Source organism: Oryzias latipes, chromosome 19 (genome assembly GCF_002234675.1).
Source record: "Oryzias latipes chromosome 19, ASM223467v1".
Lineage (NCBI taxonomy): Eukaryota > Metazoa > Chordata > Actinopteri > Beloniformes > Adrianichthyidae > Oryzias > Oryzias latipes.
In genome coordinates, this window is record NC_019877.2 from 12,204,906 (window position 1) to 12,226,092 (window position 21,187).

At 37.9% G+C, this 21,187-nt stretch overlaps 1 protein-coding gene across 8 annotated transcripts in view; it reads left to right on the forward strand.

Moving 5' to 3' along the window:
• LOC101166342 (receptor-type tyrosine-protein phosphatase epsilon) overlaps positions 1-20,923 on the forward strand; it is a 52,290-nt gene extending 31,367 nt beyond the window's left edge. For 2 of the 8 annotated variants that reach the window (XM_020712356.2, XM_020712357.2), the window contains 20 exons: positions 10,123-10,200; positions 10,780-10,876; positions 11,337-11,410; positions 12,067-12,111; positions 12,929-13,065; positions 13,756-13,846; positions 14,431-14,507; positions 14,648-14,684; positions 14,797-14,894; positions 15,480-15,599; positions 15,725-15,888; positions 16,108-16,243; positions 16,334-16,483; positions 16,912-17,005; positions 17,095-17,171; positions 17,259-17,393; positions 17,502-17,627; positions 18,880-19,031; positions 19,113-19,248; positions 19,341-20,923. In XM_020712356.2, the coding sequence (XP_020568015.1) occupies positions 10,128-10,200; positions 10,780-10,876; positions 11,337-11,410; positions 12,067-12,111; positions 12,929-13,065; positions 13,756-13,846; positions 14,431-14,507; positions 14,648-14,684; positions 14,797-14,894; positions 15,480-15,599; positions 15,725-15,888; positions 16,108-16,243; positions 16,334-16,483; positions 16,912-17,005; positions 17,095-17,171; positions 17,259-17,393; positions 17,502-17,627; positions 18,880-19,031; positions 19,113-19,248; positions 19,341-19,415 (2,094 nt within the window). In that variant the 5' untranslated portion in view covers positions 10,123-10,127 and the 3' untranslated portion in view covers positions 19,416-20,923. Of the gene's footprint in view, positions 1-10,122; positions 10,201-10,779; positions 10,877-11,037; positions 11,234-11,336; positions 11,411-12,066; positions 12,112-12,928; positions 13,066-13,755; positions 13,847-14,430; positions 14,508-14,647; positions 14,685-14,796; positions 14,895-15,479; positions 15,600-15,724; positions 15,889-16,107; positions 16,244-16,333; positions 16,484-16,911; positions 17,006-17,094; positions 17,172-17,258; positions 17,394-17,501; positions 17,628-18,879; positions 19,032-19,112; positions 19,249-19,340 lie in introns of those variants that run through there. The other 6 variants (XM_020712358.2, XM_020712359.2, XM_020712360.1 and 3 more) reach the window with 5 other exon arrangements.
• The last annotated feature ends 264 nt before the right edge of the window (positions 20,924-21,187 follow it).

A 21,187-nucleotide genomic window follows, 5' to 3' on the forward strand; every position in this document is an offset into this window, starting at 1 on the left:
ATTTATTTTTCTTATAAACAATCAACGTCTTCATCTTCAGAAGACAGTTGATTCATAAATAGTCGTCCCAAAACGCTTTTATCAGTTAGATTCTCACTTTGTGAAATTGTTGACATCATATTGGCCCTTAAAAAAAAGTAGTAGTAGGCATGGTGACTGAATTGTTTTTAAAATCCAGGGTACTACATAGTCCCCCTTTATATACCGTAGTTTTTTAGTAGTTGGGGATTAGTATGGGAATTCTGACAGCTTATTAGTAGTTTGTCTAAGTGTTGTTACTGTAGTGTGACGTCATCATCACTAGTGGCCCCATATCTATAACACATATTGTACACACTGGCTCTGTAATGTTACAAAAGCCTTTCTAATAAAGTCTCATACAAAGTGCCTCTTAATAGATTTATAAAACACAGTTTTATAAAAAAAATGTATGCAGTAATTTGATTGCATTTAACTGCCTCGTCTGGGGGCTTTTCTCGCAGCGCGTGCCTCAGCCTCGTGGAAGTAGCTTCTCTTTGCTTGCTGCTGTTTTCACATCCGCGCTTTGCGAGAGACCAGTGGACTCACTGTACTCCGAACAACGGAAGCGCAAGAGAGCACAGCGCCGGGAAGATAAAATCTCGATTTTCCCCAAAATAAATAGTTTAAAACAACAAAGTCGAATCAATCGATTAATCACCAAGCCATAGCTCCTTCTCTCCATGGTTTTTCGTGGGTTTTTATTTCTCAGTGAAGAACTGACCGTGGTATGGAGCTTTGACCAACTGAGCATTTTCTTCAATATTTCACTCAGAAAATGCCTCCTCTGGTTGACTCATAACTGCTATCAAGACCAGCAGCAAGTACACGTTTTGTTTTGTCAGGCAGCGAGCTCAGATCTCCATGGGAGATGCTATATTTGTTCACACAGAGGTGGAGGGCTGACACTGTGGAGAGGTATCAGCAGGTCCCCAAGGTCATTACCATTGCCACAGCGTCTGGGTGCACTGGGAAGGAGGCAAGAATTGATTAATGACAATGCTGTGAGCACAGAGGGCGAGGAAACAGCACATGAGAGGGAGCGCTGTGCTGCAGCTGCTTTTCTGTGTTGGTCTTGGTGTGAAATACTGCAGAGTCTGACCCGATTATTCTGGTCATGATAACCTAGCTTTGATCATTGATATTCAAGCTACTGCTCTAGATAGAGCTGTCTTTTTCAAGTAATCCCATGAACTTGATGGATATTTTAGCACAATTAAATTTATAACATTTGGAGGTACATGTTTCATTCGAATTATGGCTTGTTCCTTTTTATGATGTCAACACCTCTCTACATTTGAACTTCTTGTGAAAAGACGGGAATATTGCGTCTAGCAGTAAATATTGACGTATTCGTTTGCTTTAGAGAATTATTATTCAAAAATGGCGCATGCTGATTTATATTGGATATTATCTTAGTTTTGTTGATTCAAATGTAGGTTTAGTGGAGAGGTCATAGGTTTAAAGTTCAGAAATCTTTTCTGATTAGCAATTTTCTTTAACTAGGAAAAAATTAAATATATACAAATATTTTCTGAAATGATCATAGTTTTCATCAGAGGGAAACCAATTATCCAACAACAAAATCTCGTCTGAGCTGCTATCAATCCAAAGTTATGTCTAGATGCTCTTTTTCCTCACAGGATGAGCTGACTGACATAAAAGGTGAGGTGGGGATGGGATTGAGAGAACAGGTTTTAGTTTTAAGTTGGAAAACTTTCCTAAGCTTTGCAGTGTCAATTTAAGGGAAATTCTCTAGTGTCTTTTCACAAACCAAAGGGAATGCCACAGAATGAACCGTTCGTGGTCGGTGGGTGATATAAAATCTAATGTTATTTATCTTGTCAGTGAAGTGGGCTGCGAACTCTTCACATTTTGAACTGCTGAGAACAGAACATGGGCTGGAAGAGATTGGATTGATTAGTCAGTCAATGTTGGAAAAAAGAAAATTTGGTTTAGAGTAATTGTCTGCTATTAATTTTGAATAGTATTACTGTTTTGCATGTTTAATAAAGTTGTTGTATTGTGGTAGTTTTTCTTTGACGATTTTGTAATGAATTGTTAGTTTTGTTTTGCGCCAGTTTCGTTTTGCACTCCTGGAGATTCTCTTAAGTCTCTTGGTTTCTTCTGTTCTCCAAGGAGGAGGTGCTTTGGTTTTAAGTGTTTTTATTTTTAAAGGAGCAACTTTGTACAAAATCGATATAAGGTTCTTATTGAAATTTTGGACAGATAAATCAACAGATGAACTTAGAGTTTTTGTTTGGTTGGGTTCCAGATGTGAGATGAAGTTTGCGACCATGTCAGGGTGTAGACACCCTCTAACTTTCTGACAAAACCTTTAACAGTTAAAAACTCACGCGAGTGATCTGAGATGACATGAATACTGGATCGGTTTGATATGATGGATGTATGGGACACATGGTTGGTGTTATTTAAGGTTTGGAAGACAACCTATGTAGGGGGCCTAAGGGAGGGACAGAGATTTAGTGTGGTTAAAATTGCCAATCAAACCAATCTTTGAGGTGGACAGCAGCTAGGTGTGGAGGAAGAGGATCCTGCTGAAACATGTAGATCCTCGAGTAAGTGTGGCAATAGGTCCAGACATAAAAACTATTTTTCCAGTGTCAGATTAACGAATGAAAGGTTCCCTTAATTCTGTTTTTGTGACTTCGGATTGTTGACGTTTTGTGTCATTGGTTCCAAAGTGAACTACAATCCAAATGATGCTGGTTGGGAGGGAGGGCAGAACATCAGGGAGCTTTTGAAGAAGATCCTTCACCTTAGCCCCAGGGAAGCAACTGGTAATGGCGTTGATGTACCTATTATTTCTGGTTCTGGAGTCGTGAACAATCAGGGTGGTTGGGCGGAATAGTGGAGTTCCAGGCTGAACCAGTGGCGGCTGGTCCTGGAGGCCGAAAGACCGGCTGGCCACTGCATCCTGGAGGAGCTTAATCCTCCAGTGGGTAGGGACGGTGTCACCACGTACCATCTGGGATGTTTTAGTGGATCGTTCCCTCATCCTGGACCTGGAAGAGGAGGATGGAGCCGCAGCATCAGCTGTCTTTGGACCCCAAATGTCACTGCTCTCTGCACCAGTGGGGGGGCCAAACATCAAAACCGACATGGTGGAAGATGGATCATGCTGCACCACGCCAAGCCCCCCAGGAGTAGAGATGGCTGCCATGTCATCCGCTAGAACAGCAAACTGGTTGTACAGTGCAAGCTGGGGAGGCAATGTCTGCCTCATCTGTCCTCATCAGTCCAGGATGGATGGTTCTTTAGTGTGGAGCAGGAAAAAGGCAGAGCACATTCTGAAGAGTCCATGGGAAGAGTGTCCTGGGCAGCTGACAGCTCAATGATCACTCTCGATTGTTTGGAAGCTACTCTGAAAGCGCTTTCTAGGAGTGTTTCCTTTTGTTTTATCTCTGCTGTTAATTTATGTATTTTTTCCTTTAGCTCTGCAATAGTTTGGTTTGTTTGGTCACAGTATTAATGTGGGGATGAGCTGTACTCAAAATCAGGATTTGTAACTGGACTAAAGTGGAATTGCACTGCTGCATTACTTTTAAAAGTCTTTTAATATATATTTTTGATATTTAATGGAAAAATATATCACATGGTTACAGAAAATAATTTAGTACGTTCAAATAACCTATATCCTAAAATTTCATCTTAAAAAGAACAATTATTTAGAGCGGCCAATATCACTTGCTGAAGTGACCTACAGCTTCTTTAAAGGAGTTTTTTCTTTCTTTTTTAAACTTTAACTCATGTGGATTTATCGCTCTAACAAAAAGAAAAAGTTGTGTACACATACTGAAGGTCACAGTAAGTGTTGAGTCTGACATAACTGTTAATAAAATCAAGCACTAACCTTTTGCCACCAGCAGCTGCACCCTGTTAACTTTAGCTTGAGACATTGGCGACCTTGACTTGTGCATTTCTCCCAGGTTTAACCCAATATGGAAAAGTTCCAGTTAAAAACATATTGTAACACTGAAAGCCTTAAACAATAGTTCATGTAACTTCTGTGTTAATATTTTGAATTTCCCCTTGATTTAATTAAACAGATTTTTAAAAGCCTAGGTATAATAATAAAAACTGCCTGATAAAGTTCTTTTAAACACAATCTAAAATAAATTTCAGAATCTATTTGAAAATATTGACTTGGCCCTTTAACTGGTTTTAATACTAAAATTAAAACAAATAATACATTAAAAAATGTGTTGCACATCTTTTCTGAAATTTGCATGTGATGTAAGCAGTTCAAGTCTATCTGGTGCTTTAATAAACAAATATTTTTTAACTTTGGTGCTTTTCAAACAAGTGCATCTAAAGACTTTAAGTGAATTTTACGGGAACACTGATTTCTTGTGTATCTCACAAGTGTTATGTTGGTGACAGCACTGCTGTTTCTGTTACCATGGAAGCTGACTTATTAAATAGTGGCACATCAAAAATTTGGTGTGTTTTTTTAAAGGTTGAATGCATCCACATTAGATGTATTAAACAAACTGGAGCAGTTTTCTTTGCTTTTGTGGATTTATAAAAGAAACCTGTGTCCACAAGGTCTGCACTGTTATCCACTCAGAAGTCCTGTTATGGATTTTAGTCTCAAAGAAGAGCCAGCAGGAACGGTCATATTAGTTCAAAAAAGGGCAAAACGGAATATTTGTCCAAGTGGGTTGCACGGCATGCAACATCTGCTGGAGCAGATGGACATCACAGCACTATTTCCTTAGTCAAGTCTGTGAATTTAGTGCAGTCTCCTTAAAATAGCTGACCTGGCTCAGGTTTTGCATCTCTGTGTAACCCCTGCAGAAACCTGGAAGTGTGGTTTGAGGACGACCAAAACAAGTGTGGTGACCTTGTTGGAACTGGCCAAAACTGAATTCTCTCTTGACCCGGCACCTTATTTCTTTCAAATGATTTAATGAGATCTGACAGGATGCTGCAGCACTGGATTGTTTTGACTACCTCTGGTTATTTGCCTTGCATTTCCACAAGGTAAAGGTTATCAAATAGAATGGGTCGAACTTCTACACTTCCGGATTTGTGACCTTTAGCTTAATTAATTCTGTGTTTTTAATCAAACATTCTTGCACAACTACCCAACCTTATAAGCATGATAAAGTCTTTGGACTAACTACAAGTTAGCATTGTGATACCACTATGTATGTTAACACTGGAGCTAAAGATCTTGTGTTACAGCACTTTCATTTTTTTCAGAACCTTTGTCACTAAGCGGAACTTCAGTCTCATTTGTTTCACCTACACAAGACACTCGCTAGTTTTACTTTGAAAAAGGGAAGGTTCAACAACACTATTTTGAAGAGTTGTTTATTTCTGGTGACAGTAACGCTGTACATTTGGCTTATTTTGAGGTTGTTAACTTAAAATCCAACATTTTTCTGCATTCATTTTTCCTTAATTGTATTTTTACTACACTCTACTAGATTTATAAAGATCGCAAAGCAGAAATCTTGGACGTCACGAATATTTGTACTTGTATTTTCAGGAGCAAATTGGGAGTATCTGAGTACTCGGATACTCGTTACAGCCCTAATGAAAGGACAGTTGGATAGGACACAATCAGTGCTCAGTGGGACTGACAGTGCACCGTTTCTGCCAAAGATGGTTAATTTTAGAAGGAAAAAATCAAATTCGACGATATATGATATTGATTTGGCGAATTTGTATAGATTTAAAATGCTGTCATTACAATAATGTAACTATTTGTGAACGTCCTTCAGCGGCTGATTCTTGCTTTCCACTGAACCCTAGACCTCTAGTTGGCAGCACTCGGCCTTTTTGAGCAGCTCTACACCGCACAAAACAAGTACAAGATCTCAGCAAAAAGCAGCTTGTTTTGTTGTTAACGTATAAAAACGCGGATTGCAGTGCTTCGTAGCGGGCTCAGGAAAGAACGAGTGTAGCAGGGCAGCTGTGCAGCGGCTCATGCACGGAGCATCAGCCAAAATGTTGTTGGCAAAGTGGGTCAAAGTTCTGCAGAAACTCACAGCAGTAGATTCTAGTTTAGAGACCTGATGGATCAGAGTGATCTGTAAAACACTCTGAAAAAGGCCATCGCCGTGGCGATGAGCAGTGAAATATGTGTTTACGTCAGCATGTGAGCAAACAGAGTTGCAGTGCAATTTCCCTTTCTTTTCTTTTAGTTCCAAAAAAGGTTGTTTTATTTGATGCTTCCAGTCTAAAAAGTGTGAAAAAGAAGCAAGTTGTGACTTTTTTAACAAAAAACCAAAAAAAAACTAAATTAAAAAACAGAAATACCTCAAAACATCAGTATCTTCAAGATTAACTTATCCTCCAAATCAAAACACACAAAAAATTCCTTACGAATGTACACTTTTTTCTATATGTGAACTGTAGATAAAGAATTTCCTGTGGCCCTCTTGTGAAATGAAATGTGCTACCTGTGCATGTCCACATTGTGGTGTGCCTGCTGTGAGATATCCAGGTATTTACAGGAGGCAGACTGTAATCAGTGCAGACCGGGCTGTGACTCGTAGAGCCAGCTGGGTGCTGAACCTCCATCAGAAAACACCAGAGCTGCTGACGTTTGGGCATGAAAATTATGATTTAAAGCGCCAATAAGTGAACCTTGTGTCATGTTCATGACATTATTAAAAAAAAAATTTGAAGAAAAAAAAATTACAGATTGTCCCCAGGTGTGAGTGTGAGTGTGCATGGGTGTGTGATATGTGTGACCCTGCGACGGACTGGCAACCTGTCCAGGGTGTCCCCTGCCTTTACCCATAAGTGGCCGGGATAGGCCCCGGCAGCCCCGTGACCCTGAAAGGGCCAAACGAAAGAAGATGAATGAATGAATGAATGTATTATCTATCTTGTAAATTTCGGACAAATAAGGGGAAAAAAACCTGATAAGTATCTCAAAATCTTTTTGACCTTTGTACCATTTACACAATACACACTATATGGAGCTATTTTTCTGATATCATGCCGATATTTTTCCTCCTCCTAACTGTGTATGCTTTGATGATTCATTGCTTCCCAAGGGCCCAGAGATCAAAGTTTAATAATATTTTTTTCAACAGGGAGGATTCAGACGGCCCTGTGTTGTGTCAAATTATGAAACTTTACAAATTATTTGAAGGACACTGGTTGAAGACGCTTCTCATAATAATTTTTTTTTTTTTTTTACAGAGTGATAGAAGAAATATGATATTTGAAATTGTATCAATTAATCAAACGGGATAATTCTATTTACAGCAATGTACTAGAAACATGTAGTATTTTTTAATTAAGTAATTGAATGCTTAATTAATTTTAACTAATTTGGTATTTTTAAAGGAAATTTGAATTTGAAAATTAGTTTCCTGGTTTTTAATTCTACTTTTATGAAATTTTAGCACACATGGTAGTAGAAATTAAAGACTTGGCACATTATCAGTTATATTGCAGTTGTGATTACACAAAACATTTGAATAAAACTGGTAAACATTTTTATAGTTTTACAGTTGTTGCTATTTTTAGTGGAAATGACATCACTAAATCCTGACTTTTTTTTATTTTTTTTTTAAGAAAGGACAAAAAGGCACATAACCAGTCCTGACAAAATCATGGTAAAGCTGAGACTTCGTCTGCCATCTTTCACCTCGTTTGTGCCAATATCCATCAATTTTCCGAACCCACTTAATCCCTTTTGGGGTCATGGGGTTGCTGGAGCCTTCCCAACTACATTTGGTTGAAGGTGGGGTACACCCTTAACAGATGTAGTCCTGTGCCAATATTCATGCTCCAAAAAAAAGAAGAAGAAAAAAACCATCCAACAGTTTCCAAAATTCACCTTTGGTAAAAGTTATCATAAATATACAATGCAATGATAAAAATGGGATAAGGTCATGAAACTTGGCTACTAGGGTAGTTATTTTTATTGTAAAGGAGGTGCATTATGTTGGAGTAAATGGAGACGGACATGTATGAAAGTTTGGTAATGGTTGTAATGGTTACTGTCATTCTTGTCATTACTTTGTTCTTTATTACATAATCAGTTGGAATGGAAGTGCATTTCCTGTCACTATAGTTGATTCTTTTAGTTTGTAGTACATACTAAAACTTTACCGGAGTCACAGAGCTGTCTTTCTAGTTGGGTAACCCATGTCACTTTTACTACAAGAAAATAAAATTGGCTGTCTAGTTGGTTAAGACAAATGTCCATCCATAAAGGTTCTTGCAAAGGACTTCTACCGGAAAATAGGGTCGCCCTAGAGCTCCATCCTGCCTGACATGTCCCATGACCCATTTTCATTATGTCTAGCCTAATGCTCGGTGACTAGCTGCTGAGTGTTAAATGGAGGGAGGACAATAGATGAGAGCTCTCACAATGCAGTGATAGCTGTTGTAGTCAAGTCTGACCCATTTAAATGAAGGCAAAAATTAAAAGATGCAAGAAAAGTCGTCTAGACTGATTTATGTTGCTGAAGGAAACTGCACCAAAGGATTTCCAAAAGAATGAAAGAGTGCTGGACAAAGGGAGGAAAGTAAGAGATATTCTCAGAGGCGCTCAAAAAGGCAGGCAGGAAACCAGAGAAACATGGCGGAGTGGTATCTCCAGTGGCGGAGAAGGTAAAGATCTGGGAGATGCTTAAAAAGCAACAAATCTAAGCTGCAAGATTTAGCCATAGGCCAAGCTATAAGCGCTGGGCTGGATGTTGAGTTGTTGCATGCATTAAAAACCAAACAAACATTTGGAATTCCAAATGTTCACATAAACCACAACACAAATAGTCCTGCCTTAAGGATGCTCACACTCTCTTGCAAGCTGGTCACATTTTAGCAGCAAAGGAGGAGATAAAGCACAGCAGGGAGAGGTGCTCCTCCTATCTTCTCATTAGAATTCCCTCATCAGTCATTCCCACATGGTTTGGTCCTGACATGTCAGGGTTTATTAATCGCTCCTGGAACTATTATTGAGCTGGACCTTCTGCTCCTTCTCTCTCTGCTGCAATGGCTGTCTTTGGTTGGCTGCCTGCACATTCCCCCGGTGTCCCGCTTGGACGCGGAGCAGGACACTGCGGCACAACGTGGACGCTTGAACAGTATCTTCATTGACTAAGCTCTTGGCCTCGGCTTTCTTTCCTCTGCAGCTGCAATCTAGCAGACACCCACGCTAGCACACCTGCAACCTTTTCAGTGGTCGCTGTTGGTGCATTCCAGCTCCTTGAATTCTTCAGAAGAAACAGTGTTTAAAGCTGCAAACAGCAGAGCTGTTAAAACTCGATTTAAGGAGTGAACAACTGAAAACTGCTCTAAAAATGACAAGATGACCACTCTCATTAAAGTCGATTCAAATGATGGGGATTTGTGTGAGTGTTTCTGTGTAATTGAAGGAAAGGAAAGAAAAACTGAAAAAGAAAAGATGTGTTTAACAGCTGAAATTAGTTTGAATGCTTATTTTTAGAATAGTTTTGCTAGTATTTGTGCTGTGCTGGTGTTTTCAGACTTCCAAAGCAAAACACTCCAAAATCTTACACAAGCAATATCCTGGAAATCCTGTGTGTTCCGGCATGGCATTGCTACTGAAATAGCTGAAGGAAAACAGCTGCTATCAGCTGGATCAGGCGAACTTAGTGATTACTTTTTTTCCTTACTGATAATAATATGAACACAGGTAGTTAAAGCATTTCTCAAATAGTAATTAAAATCGCGCTTCAATAAAATAAATGGCTACAATTTAAATTAGCAATCAGTTTTAAATGTTTTAACCTATTTTTCTTTTCTTCTTTGATGTAAAACATACTATTATAAGCAGCCCAATTGTTCAAAAACGAAAGCATTGCGCCATCAAATGGACATGTTCAGAACTGCGCTTGAGATTTATGACTGCACTAATAAATGGCCAGGATATGAGTGTGTTGTTCCATTGTGTCCTTGTGAACTTTGCACCGAGGAGCGCATTCCTGAAAACTCCAGTCATGAACGAGCGAGCATGCGTCAGATCTGTCAAACGCTTTTGTACACCCTGAATAGAGATATTATCCGGCCACCGTCTTCTCGTGCATCTTGATTGCAGAAATGCCTGCTTCTAAATTTAATATCCTCCTTCATTTTGTTTTCCCGCAGACACAATGGTGCCTCTTGTGTTTCTGGTGGTAGCCACAACAACATCCAATTCGACAAGCAATGGCAACCAAACAAAAGGTAAGGACAAGGCCAGTTTCACTTCGACATGTGAGCCTGACTGCAGAACGCGTGACAACAACAAATTCCTGCTCCTTGCAGTCATCCCTTTTTGCAGAGATATGATTAGAGCATATCTTCTGCTGTGAATGCACCTGCATAATAATAGCCTTTTCTACAGCTTTGTTATTACCAGATCACAATGAAGCTCAGCAGCCCTGCCCAGTAATTTACAGCTTATTGCAAACTTTCATAACCAGATCTAATAACTAACTTTGTAACTTACTTCAAGCCAAATCTCTATCTTTAGAGCCTCTAATTTTCTGTTACATATAATATGCCGACTAAAGAAATAAGGATGATGCTTATCTGTGTTGACAAAATACTGCTGAGGCGAGTTAATAAATTGGCTCTGTGGTCTGAAAAGAACTCAGAAGGTATTTGGTTTTGCCAAGTATTTATTTAATCAGTTTGTGCATTGCACACTGGATAGCAGCTAGGCATTTGCATGTGTGTATATTGCTGGCCTTGCCCGTTCTTCCTGCCTCTTTGTTGGCGTTACTCCCTGACCTCTCCCTCCCCCTTGATTTTATTCCTCAGAAGATGTTACATCCTCCAACCACCACATCCTTCCCACTGTGCTGGTCGTGCTCTTGCTGCTGATCATCATTGCACTGCTGGTCTGGTATTTCCTCAGGTAAAAAAAAAAAAAGGAACAACAACAAATAAATGAAAAAAATAAAAGAAACCCGGGACAGTCTCAGTTACTTCATTTTTGCACCATGTGCGTTTTTGCCGACTTGTGCTAAACCAGCCTCCGGGGCAGAGCTGTGGGTGACAAACACTTCCTCCTTTTAGTCACCGAGGCGGGGCCCAGCTAGGAAGCTCGGCAAGCTGACTCCCTCGCATGTTCAGTGAGAACGGGGCAGGCGGTGAATGTAGAGCTTCGCAGGCAACTTAAGGGAGTAAAGTTCCAGTTGTGTGTCATATTTTGACTTTTACACTACCTTTAAGGACATCAACTAATGAAAAAAACCACCTCAAGTTTCAGATGGTAGGAAAGATCAATGTCGTCCTTTCGTAGAAAGCGTGTTGTATCCCTAATAAATATTTTTGTATTGTTATTTTGTAACTTGTGTTTTCTTTTGCATTTTAAGGTTAAAAAACCAAAGGAAAGTAGTTGTCACAGCAGTTGACAAGAAAGTACCAAATGGCATCTCGGAGGAACAAGGTAAGACAACTTACATATTGTCTGAGAAATTGTTGCATCTGCAGGCGGTCTTATGCGAGATTTCCTGAAGCTCACATGAAAAAAAAAAAAAAAAAAAAACTGTAGAAGCCATCATCACAATCGTCTATGCCTTTTGTTTTTGCTTGTTCTCCAAGTAAAGCTACTGTTAGTTTGCAAAAAGCAAAGCAGTTCTTACTTATAAACACTAAAAAAAAGTAAAAGAGACCTAATTAGTGTCAAGATTAATAAAGGCTATGCAGAAAATGTTAAAGAACTAGGAGGGGCTGCTGTTGATTCTCAGATACTTTGGAGTGATCCGAGAACGTTTTTCTTAATCTCTGAAGCTGAAGCAATTTGTCTTTTATAGGGTTTGATTTACACTCTAGATTTGTGAGGTTTACTTATTTGTGGTGATTCATAAATGGAAAACAGAATTTTTGGAAGGATCTATATGTCCTTTAACAGAGTGATCATGTAATGTAAGATCTCGGTAATTCTTGGTTATGTTTAAATATTATTTGGGAGGAGCAAAAAATATATATTTTTAAATAATACTAAAAAATTCTACTTTTCTAAAGCAAGCCCAAGGCAAAATCTGATTGTGTTCCTTCCTGTTCTAATTGATGTGATGTGGTGCTGTATTTGCTGTGTTTTAGAGACTGGAGACAGTCCAGAGTCGTTATGCATCACTATACCAAAAGGTCAGGTATACAGGGTGGTGGTATAAGTAGCTAAGTGGTACTAACACCTTCTGCATTTTTCCGGACTGTTGTGAGCATTAACAAAGTGCCTCTGAAGGGTGATGGAAAGGGTTTCTGCCCTGGGGTTCCTGCTTGTGACCTTTAAATGCTTCACAGGTGTGGGCAAGCATGTACCAAAGTGCCATCATGCAGTGTAGAAGTTTCTGAATCTCTAACCCAAACTGGTGTGATTGTAACTGAGTGAATCCCAATCAGAGCACAAATGTAATTGCATTTAGGATTGGGTTCTATAGTTAAAACTACCAGCCAAGCAAACAGTGGAGGGGGGTCAAACTCCAGGTCTCAAGAGCATCTGGGTTGCCATACATTCTTGCCTTACCTATAGTTTACTTGATCAGGTCTTTTTTTGCCAAGAAGAAGTACCAAGAGGTTGGAAAGAAAACCAAGACTGTGGCTCTTGAGGTCACAGCCTGAAAGAAGAGTGTTTGAAATAGCTATGTTTTAAAATAAACATATGAAGGAAGGGAAAATCAAACGAAAATGAGAGTAACAGTAGTGAAAATTCTATTATCCTGCTTCATATCAATTAATAAAAATGCTTTGAAATCGGTTGAATGCATTTAGGGCAGTGTTGTACAGACATTGGCTTTATAAATATAGTAAAACTACAAGTAATTGATTATTTGAGTTGGCGGTTAATTAGCAGGTCAGTACGACACTGATGTATATATTTATGTGAATACAAACAACAACTCATCCATGTCAACCACACCAAGAAAGCAGCAGAAGTGATGTCATTACCATTAAATCTCAACAGAACAACAAACGGTGGTCCTTCTGCCAAGATCCCAATCATCCTCAAAGACCTACACCCCCATCCCAGTTGAGCAACTCGAGGAAGAGTACAGACTCCGTTCAGCTGATGATGGAAAACTCTTCAGGGAGGAGTACATTGTAAGTTTATCTCTTTTGCTTCGTTTTTAAAATTTGATATAAACTTGTACAAAGTTTTAAAAGTAGTATTAGAAGTTGGAGTTTGAGAAATTTTTACATTATGGGTTGAGGTGTGTGTTACTCTTGTTTCCATTTTGTTAGTATTGAAGCATTGATTTATAGTAACATTTATTACCAAATAGAAAAATAAGCAGAAATCAATTTTACACCTTATATTACTCCATACTCCAACGTCGAATATGATGTAGAAAAGAATAAAAGTGTTTTTGATGTAACAACAAGTTATTATCTTGCTGATTTTACATGGTACGTAGTCATGATACAATATGTACAATATGTGTTCATTTTTATCAAGGAAATTCACATGAGCAAGAGGCGCCATTTATTCCATGACACATACTGTTGTCATTCACACTACCAAATAAAAAAGTACCTTTCTTCTATTTGTGTCCGGTGTGAAGCAGATACTCAAAATAATGCATGTCTTGTTGCTTATTTTAATCGCTTAAAAGTTTGAATCGGTTTGAACTGTTCGTCAGTATACAAAAAGGAAGTCGAAACTGTTTTACTTTGATGGATGACTGGTCCACAGATAGTAGAGGAAGTACATGAATGATCAAAATTATTTATTCAGTTGTTGTTCGCTGCTAATAAGGTGTCCTGTCTAAAGCGTGAAACTTTGTCTTGCAGTCGTTACCGTCAGGTAGTGTCCAAGGGACATATGAGGAAGCCAACAAGAATGAAAACAAGGAGAAAAACCGATACCCCAACATCCTTCCCTGTGAGTTTACTTTCGTTTTTGCACAACTTTGGTCTCGAGTCAAACCAAGCACAGTTTCCTGTACAAGCAAAATGGTTTTTACACCTCCCCCAGGTTACAGTTCACATGCACTTTGGTCATCTGTTTGCCTTTTTACCCTCTGCGATTACAACATTTTCATGTTTTAATAATTGTAAGCATTGACTTAAGGGTCTAAAACTAAATGAAATCAAATAGTTATATAATTTAAAAACAGTTATGTGTCACTGCATATTTTTATTTATGGGTTAGTTAGGACTTATTTTCAGTCACTGAAAATAAGCATGATAGTGCGAAAGACCTCTGCAAATATTTATATACTTTAGGGTCAAAATAAACAAAACTTGTGTTGCCTTTGCTATAAGCCCGTCTGCTGCGCTACTGTATGCAGCTTCCTGTGATGTGTGAAAAAAAAAATCCTCCTATCTCTCAGTAATAGAAAAAAAGGACAAATAAGTTCAACTATTTGGTCAGGGTTTTTCAGTATTTTTTCTGGTCTTTGCTTTTCACAAAACTAGCATTTTGTTATATTTCATATTGACATTTACTGTTGTGTTTAATTATAGATGATAATTCCAGAGTGGTGCTGAGTCAACTGGATGGAAACCCCTGTTCAGACTATGTGAATGCCTCTTTTGTTGATGTGAGTTCTTTCTTTATTGTCTAGGATTCTGACAGCATTTGTAGAAATAATTGAGCACATTTTACAAAGTTTGACACTCATATTTTGTCGTAAATATTTAGTGAAATTGTTTTCATTTATTGACTTTTATTTTTTACTAGGGTTACACTGAAAAAAACAAATTCATAGCTGCACAAGGTAAACTTAATTGGTATTTCTGAAGAAAAAATGTAATTTTCATTTATGTTTTATTAAAAAGAAAAAGCTATATTTATTCCTTATTTTTTTGTTGGTTTATTTGTCATTTTAGGTCCAAAGGAAGACACCGTTGCCGATTTCTGGAGGATGGTTTGGGAGCAGAAGGTGGCAACTGTTGTCATGCTGACAAATTTAAAAGAAAGAAAAGAGGTGCATTGTTTTTTTGTTCACTAAGCTTTTTGCAGTTTACAGATTTTTTTTTTTACAAAATCATATATTGTAAGGTCACCTCCCCTCCTGATACACAATACAGCTTCACAAATTCGATTTTGATAACAGGAGTCTAGTAGTGGTATCACTTCAACTCCTCATCCTCCACCTCTAATCTCTGCTAACACCTGCTGCTTTGCTGTAATTACAACGGTTCTGTTGTGAATCAGGACCGAAGAAAAAGAGAAGGAGAAAAGTGGAAAAGGATCAATAAGAGGAGGACTGGCGGCCATTTAAAATCAGTGTGTGAATGGGTTGAAATCAATGGCTGTGTAATGTGTAATTAAGTCCTCAAAAGCAGTGTGGTAATCACCCAGCAGAGCTCCTTATTGAGTGTTTTCAGCCCTCTCTCACTCCTAAAGGAGACTGATTGGCTGTGAAATTGAAGCACAAGCATGGGCATGTCAGCTTTGCTGAACCTGTGCATTACTGCTATTTATTTTATTCTATAAAAAGTCATTGAATATGTTATGAAAAGCTTGTTTTTTTTTTAGTTTATGATTTCTGTATGTTGTTTCTCTGCAGGACAAGTGTTACCAATACTGGCCAGATCAGGGGTGTTGGACTTATGGGAATGTGAGGGTGGCCGTTGAAGACTTCACTGTCCTGGTGGACTACACCATTCGAAAGTTCTGTGTACAATATGTATGTTCAAGCTTCCCATGAGCTTAAAATTTATAATTCTCTCTTCACAGAAATTATTATTATTTTTTATTTAACAACATTCAGAAATGAGGTAAAACTCTGCCTTCCCTTTTGTGTTTGTGCAGCAAGCCAGCGAGGCCGCTAAGACTCCGCGTCTGGTCACTCAGCTTCACTTTACCAGCTGGCCGGACTTCGGTGTTCCTTTCTCCCCCATCGGCATGCTAAAGTTCCTCAAAAAGGTCAAGGCAGTGAATCCGCCCTTTTCTGGGCCTATTGTGGTCCATTGCAGGTACAAAATGCTGGGCTCACAAAACTGAATGTGTGTTAACTGGAATCCTCTGATTTCCTCAAGAGTGTTCCTTAGCAAACAAATATTTTGGCTTACTATGACGAAACATATGTTTTCAAGCACAGAGGTTCCTTTTTTTTGCCTCTTGCCGTCCAATATTTTTAGGTATTAGCTGAGCAATGTGCTTACTCTGTGTGCTCTTTGTTTGCGTGTCTCCAGCGCCGGTGTTGGGAGAACAGGAACCTTTATTGTCATAGATGCAATGATTGACATGATGCACGCCGAGCAGAAAGTCGACGTGTTTGGCTTCGTTTCTAGGATACGAGAGCAGCGGTCGCAGCTCATCCAGACAGATGTGAGTCAGGGTTTGACTGTTTTCTTCCTGAATCACTGATAATCCCGTTGTATTTGACACAAATGTGCCCATCAAATAATCTCTCTGCAGATGCAGTACTCATTTGTCTACCAGGCCCTGCTTGAATACTACCTCTATGGAGACACAGAGTTGGACGTGTCCACTCTAGAAGGACATCTGCACAAACTGCACAACACCTTTGCAGACGGTGACCGGGTCGGCCTGGAGGAAGAATTTAAAGTACGAATTTAGATTCCACACTGGGATTAGTTGAAGTGATTCGCACGTATAGGAGATGCTAATAAAGCCTCTTAGTTTCACAATTTATCATGTCCCAATTTGATGTCATGTGGGTTTTTTTTTTGAGGAAATACCATTTACTTGGAAATACTGTTTTGTGGAATAAGTAGTTATTTTTATTCTGTTTCTCCAAAATGATTTTTGATATTTTTTACTTACAAAATTAGTTCATTTAAGCAGGAATTGAAAACTGCTGATCATTTGCCTTTCACAGTTACAGATGAATAACAGAATACGTCTAGAAAAAATTAAGTATTGCTGTAAAAATTAAAAAATTCAGACAAGCTAATTATATGATTTGTTTGAGCAAAGGTCAGTTTACATTCAAACCTAACACATGGGCAATTCTTTTTTTGATTTCTACTCAGAAACTGACCAACATGCGAATAATGAAGGAGAACATGAGAACGGGGAATCTCCCTGCCAACATGAAGAAGAACCGAGTTCTTCAAATAATTCCGTGTAAGGGATTTAGGAACTGTTTTTTTTGTTAGTCACTTTATGGAAAATGTCCATCATGTGCATGTTTTTATGCTTTTTGTCCACTTTAGATGACTTCAATAGAGTTATACTCTCAATGAGACGAGGTCAGGAGTTCACAGATTATATCAATGCATCATTTATAGATGTAAGTTTTTCTTGTTGAAGTTTTTAGATATTTAGGAGTTTGTATACATTTAATGACTAAATGAATACATTTTTTGTGGTGAATTAGGGATACAGACAGAAGGACTACTTCATCGCCACACAGGGCCCTCTGTCTCACACTGTGGAGGACTTTTGGAGGATGGTGTGGGAGTGGAAATGTCACTCCATTGTCATGCTCACTGAGCTCCAGGAGAGGGAGCAGGTGAGCTGTAATTTCCAATACCTCCATTACCTTTTTAAAAAATATATATTTTAGACAAAGCGTCTTTAAAAATAAGCTTCTCTGGGCTCTTTTGTGTGTCTTTTGCAGGACAAATGTTTCCAGTACTGGCCCACAGATGACTCGGTCACCTATGGAAATTACATTGTGGAGCTGAAGGGAGACACTCTGTGTGAAACCTTTAGCCTACGAGACCTGGTACTCACCTTTGTTCCGGTAAGCAAATCCTTGCCCTATCTGTCAGTAAGGCTGGGTGATATAGAATTTTTTATATAACAATATAGTTTTTTTCATATCAGACGATAACAAAATATATCATAATATAATCCAAATAACTATTTGTCAAATTTGAACACTCTACTCATAAGAGAAATGTGTAACCATCAGCAGTTGGTTTAGATTTAAATGTTAATTTCCTATCATACTTTAAACATAACAGATGCACTGAAGGAACACGATTAAAGCAAAAGCTTTCAAGTTTAAAAAAAAAGCATAAATAAGCAGAATGCTAAATTTCTTGATCAGTTCCAATTAAAGACATAACATTGATTTTACAAATACATTCTAAGGTTTTCAAATTTTGCAGAACATGCATAGAATTGACAAAATATCCTGTGGATAAGCTAGAAACTAAAGGAAAATATTCTGAATTCCTTTTGGTAGTTTAGACTGGTAAATAACTGTAATACCTCCACACATTGAGCCGAAATTGAAATGAAAAAATATATATATATATTAGTTTTTATGTTATACATCATTAACATTAAAGCTGTAGCTCTCACAGGTGAAGGGGGCGGAAGGATTCAGCACATCTGACAGGTCACAGTTTTTGGTGTAACATGGGCTCTGTAATGATACAAAGACACTGCTGAAACACAGTGGATTTAGTTCTGTTATTATTTTTATGAAGTAGCGTTTTTTATTAATGTCCTATGAATTAGTTTTGTTTTATTTCCCTCCTAAGTCTTAAAGTCTGGTCCGTGAAAATACTTTAAACTGGTCCGTTTTTACATTTAGGTGACACATAGAACAGCTCGTTATCATACCATCATTAGTATAATAGTATTGGCTTCTAACAACAGCGCTGTCTCCAAATCAACACTTTTCATTCATCTGTGTACATGTCCTACTTATACATTCAAAGTAAATTATAATTCGTGGAACTGTTTCTGTTGTTAAGGTCTTTACAGGAATTTTCCCAAACTAATAGAAAGTTTTTGCTTAAAATATTTTTGGCTTCTGATAAATAGTTTTGACATGAGAGACTCCCATCCCATGTGTATTTTATTACCTTAGACCCACATCAGTTTTTCTGGAACTTGGCAGTACATCCCTGCCTCCCAGAAAGTCCAACTATCATCAGTCGCACAGATCAAGCACTGAAAGCTCGCCTCCTTTTCTTGGACTGCTGATAAATGATCCTCCATTGGTGTCATAATTTCACTTATTAGGACATTTCTTCTCACAGGAGAAGCAGACGAGGACGATCAGGCACTTTCATTTCCATGGGTGGCCAGAGGTCGGCATCCCTGCCGAGGGGAAAGGCATGATTGACATCATCGCCTCCGTGCAGAAACAGCAACAGCAGTCTGGGAACCATCCCATTGTCGTACACTGCAGGTAGCGGCTCCTTATATTAAACAGCATATGTCTGAGAGTTGAGTACCTTTTGTTCCTGAAAGTTTTTTTTTCGCGCTGCAGTGCGGGTGCAGGGCGAACAGGTACGTTCATTGCACTGAGTAATATCTTGGAACGAGTCAAAGCAGAAGGCCTGATGGACGTGTTTCAGACTGTGAAGAGTTTACGCATGCAGAGACCTCATATGGTCCAAACTGTGGTAAGCTTTCTCCTGTAAACCGAAAAATTCCGAATTTTTTATTTCATTGCCTATCATCTTATCTCTCCCTCTGTTTTTTTTTTTTCCTGCAGGAGCAATATGATTTCTGCTACAGGGTGGTACAAGACTTTGTTGACATTTTTTCAGACTATGCCAATTTTAAATGAGATTTGCCTTAAAAGATCTTTTTAAATGTTCTTTTCTAAAGCAGTTTTGTCCGTCTTCTTTGTGGCTCTTTAACTTGGCCAAATGATCTTCTATTTTGCTATGCACTTGTCCAACCATTAACTCCAGCTACAGTATATAAGATGATGAAGAAAAAAAGTTAAAATAATAATGTATATGTTACCAAATGTATATTAAATGCCCATGTCACAATGTGTTACAGTTTGTCTCTAATTTTACTTTTATTGTATATGTTGTATCTTAAATGTTTATCTAAGTGTTATTTTGGAGTGACAACATATTTTTAAAAGTTGTAGGTATTGTAAATGTATTTATGTATTGACAGTGACATTCCTCTCTTGCTTGCAAAATATTATATTAAGGTTAAGATTTTTATTTCTCATTTGTAAAAAAGAAAAAAACCTAAAAAAAAAAACTCTTGCTCTTTTGATTGCTTCTGACATTAAAGGAGACACTGAGGCTTAATTCTTTGTTCACGTTTATCAAGAATCAAGCCCAACATGAATGTGATGCTCTAACAGAAAACTTGTCAGAGTTATTTAATAATTTCAAGCATAATGTGTTTGTGAATTAAACATTAAAGACTGAGTTGAGTTTTGGACAACAGGTTCAGGCAGATGTCTGTTCAATGTTCAGAAACAGAGATGAAAGCCCATTAAATCAACTTTATAAGATGCATTTGTAAGAAAAACATTCAACATTGAGATGTTAGGACTAAAATCTACCTTTTTTCTGTAGACAGCAGGATGTATTTTTGCTAAAAATGACTGTACACCCAAAAGCACATCACAGAGACCTTTTATGCTAAAGAGAACCTTTTTACTGGTTTGGTCGTAATAGAGATTTTTCACAAATTTGTATAATTTTCTTAGTTGTTAAATCCTGGAATGATAAGTTTGAAGCAGAGAGAAAGGCCTACAAAAGTGATTTTGAAAGCCACATCACATAATTATGGTGTCTTAGTGCCTGCTTTGAGCCAGAAAAACAACAATAGAACAAATGTTCTCCTTATTCCTAATATTTTTAAAAACTAAGGTTTGTTTTTTTCCATTCTGTTGATAAAAATCAAGAAAATACTTATTTTGGAAAGTATTTGAATGTTTAACATAATTTATGTGTATTTCTTTATAGTTAATGACTCCATCTGGTACTCATATTAAATTATTTTTCATTTTTGGCTGTATGTAAATGCTACATGACAAAGTGCTAACCTGAAAGTTGCTATTCAGCAGGAAGCTGAAATGATCATTTCTGGTCTTTTAGTTACTTGTACATTAAGTATTTGTGAGGGATGTGACTTGCATTAAGCAGACTATCTTAAGACTTTTTCACTGGACTTATTTTCTGTCTATGTGGTAAATTTCTGAATAGTGATGAAGGTCTGTTCCAACCGCAGCTCATTGCCTTTGCTTTCTCTGTGGGTGGTCTATCCATTTTTAGACGCTGTCTTTAAAATGCGAGTTGCAATATTAAATTGACCTAAAAATGCTCTGGTTGTCTGTGAAATCATTTTTTTTTTCAAAAATATGGGTGCTGTTTTCACACACACTCCTTTATCTTATCTGAATGTAATAATTATACCTAGGAGAAAAAATATATTTTAGACAAATCTTATTGTCACATCTGCATTGTCAAGATTTGTTGCTTTTCTGAGTTGCACAACGGAATCAGCCAGCAGGGGGCAATGGTTTATTTAGCACACATACATAATATGAATTTCCATAAACATCTTTACATCTGGTCCCACTGTAAC